The 2717-nt window shown below is 43.7% G+C and overlaps 1 protein-coding gene across 1 annotated transcript in view; it reads left to right on the top strand.

Annotated features, from left to right (window-relative positions):
- Positions 1-1066: 1066 nt before the first annotated feature.
- The window catches only part of LOC308327682 (cationic amino acid transporter 2), a gene marked incomplete at both ends in the record, with an annotated part of 23682 nt that continues 22031 nt past the window's right edge, over positions 1067-2717 (top strand). Inside the window, one exon of the mRNA XM_080781207.1 lies at positions 1067-1192. Coding sequence (XP_080637333.1) covers positions 1067-1192 — 126 coding nt within the window. The remainder of the gene's footprint in view (positions 1193-2717) is intronic.

Below are 2717 nucleotides of genomic sequence, written 5' to 3' on the forward strand. Positions count from 1 at the left end.
GATCTCAGGTCAGAATGGGTTAATCAGACCAGTGTGTGTCCAGTGGAAACCTCGTATGAATCTGATCTCAGGTCAGAATGGGTTAAGGGCTTCTAACCTCTTTTGAGGTTATGTTCTTCAGGGTTGTTGGTTTGTTAAATCTCCAAAGAGGTGATATGATTAGAGTCAACATGCGCCTAGAGATCTACAAGTTCACAACTTATAACATTATTTGATTATGAATTCATTATTCTTATTGAATTATAACATTTTAACAACCAATTCAGTCAATTAACCCATATTGTGCGGGGAACCCCTTTCGGCGTTAGCATCACGTTATGCTTTAGCTATTTAAAAATAGCAGATCTACAAGCTCGTAGCGCGCCACTCGGTGGCGTGTCAGGTAGCTTGTAGGTCTGCTATTTTTGAAAAAAAGAAAGAGCGGCTGACATACAAGACTTTTTTTTTTAGAATCTGATCTCAGGTCAGAATGGAAAACTGTCAGGATGTAGAAGACATTTCTAGAATCTGATCTCAGGTCAGAATGGAAATTTTTAGAATCTGATCTCAGGTCAGAATGGAAAACTGTCAGGATGTAGAAGACATTTCTAGAATCTGATCTCAGGTCAGAATGGAAAACTGTCAGGATGTAGAAGACATTTTTAGAATCTGATCTCAGGTCAGAATGGAAAACTGTCAGGATGTAGAAGACATTTTTAGAATCTGATCTCAGGTCAGAATGGAAAACTGTCAGGATGTAGAAGACATTTCTAGAATCTGATCTCAGGTCAGAATGGAAAACTGTCAGGATGTAGAAGACATTTCTAGAATCTGATCTCAGGTCAGAATGGAAAACTGTCAGGATGTAGAAGACATTTTTAGAATCTGATCTCAGGTCAGAATGGAAAACTGTCAGGATGTAGAAGACATTTTTAGAATCTGATCTCAGGTCAGAATGGAAAACTGTCAGGATGTAGAAGACATTTCTAGAATCTGATCTCAGGTCAGAATGGAAAACTGTCAGGATGTAGAAGACATTTCTAGAATCTGATCTCAGGTCAGGTGTTGTTTGTTGTTTGTTCTCAGGATGTCCGTCGGCTCCAAGGTGCTGCTGCTGCTCCGCGGCCTGACGCGCAGGAAGCCTCTGGAGCCCGAGGGGGAGGAGTCCAACTTCAAACGCTGCCTGACCACGCTGGACCTGGTGGCGTTGGGGGTGGGTGGCAGCATACGCTGCGTGGTCAGACACACGCGTGGCAGGTTAAGACTCACCCGTGGTGGGTCCAGTCAGACCTTAGAGTCCCTTTCAGTGACAAAGGCTATATATAATAACCAAGCTACGATGACTAAAATTAGACTAAATATATTGTCAAAAATGTTGGCAAAAAAAAATTCAACTAGACTAAGATGTTAGTGGAGAAGAGATCCTGTCAGGCACACGTGGAAAGGACTCAGGATGCAGACACAAAAGTCTCTGAAAAAGCAGGTTTTATTCCCAAAACTTCAAAACAGGCAAGGGGCAGGCAAAAAACTGTAGAAAGCAAAGGTCAAAATCCAAAGGCAGTCAGCGAGGGCAGAAGTACTGGCCTTGGCGGCGGGTGAGTTTAACCTTTGGGTAGGCTATAGAATTGCGTTTGGGGGGGGACTCTCGCGGCCGAGCAAAGCGAGGCCGCCGCCGCGGATTTATTTATTTGTTTATTTCCCAGATGGTCTAAAAATGAGTTATTTTGCATACTTTTACCAATGAATTAGCCTATACACAGACAACGACTTTTGGACGTCTTTTTCTCAAGTCTCGAGTCAGTCAGTACTCAGTGTAGATTACCCGGCGGTGTTGCTGCCCCTCCGGGAGTCGTGGCTCATGGCTCTACAGACGGCACAGAGACAGCAGTCACTCCGCTGAACGTGTCAGTGTTGCTGCAGTGGTGTGAACTGTGAACCGTGCAGCCTAGGCACTGGTGCTGCTGAGTTCTGACACAGCCGACTCACAGCTTCTTCTTCTGAATTAGGCTATACTTTATATTTGCATTGAAAAATACATTTTGCTGTTTCCCAAAACAAACCAGCGCGCGCTACTCTTTGCTACAAAGCGACTGGAAGGACGAGGTTTACAGACATACCAATAGTAGTCAATCATATGCTGTATAGTGTATAGCCTATCTGATCAGCGATCACCAGGGGGCAGCGACAACACACACACACACACACACACACACACACAATAGCCTTCTATAATGCTGGCATGCTGCGCACATATATTATATATATATTAAAAAAAATACCCAGCATAATTTTTGGGAAGGCTAAGCCTTCCCTAGCCTTATGCACCCGCCGCCTATGCCGGCAAGGGCTTGGCAAAAATCGTGGTCTAGGTCGGAGAAGCAAAACAGAAGTCAGTAAAGGCAAAGGCTTGAATATGGCTTGGCATGCTTGGAAGGTCACAAGACAATCTGGAAAGGATTGCAGAGAGACTGAGAGTCGAATACTGTGGGCATGATTGCAGGGGATGGAATGCAGGTGGTTCACTCAGACTGTGACAGATCCAGTATAGAACAAAGTTGCTTGGAATGCCTGCTGAAAATTAAATAGCCATTACGACGCCACCAAGGCACCGCCAAAATACATTTCAAATACACGTAATAGACTAACACCAAAAAAAAAAGAAAATCAGTTGACTAAAAGGAAAACCAACCCATTTTATGTCATGCTTTAGCTATTGAAAAATAGCAGATCTACAAGCT

Source organism: Protomyctophum bolini (assembly GCF_963924005.1).
Source record: "Protomyctophum bolini genome assembly, chromosome: 13".
NCBI classification, from domain to species: domain Eukaryota; kingdom Metazoa; phylum Chordata; class Actinopteri; order Myctophiformes; family Myctophidae; genus Protomyctophum; species Protomyctophum bolini.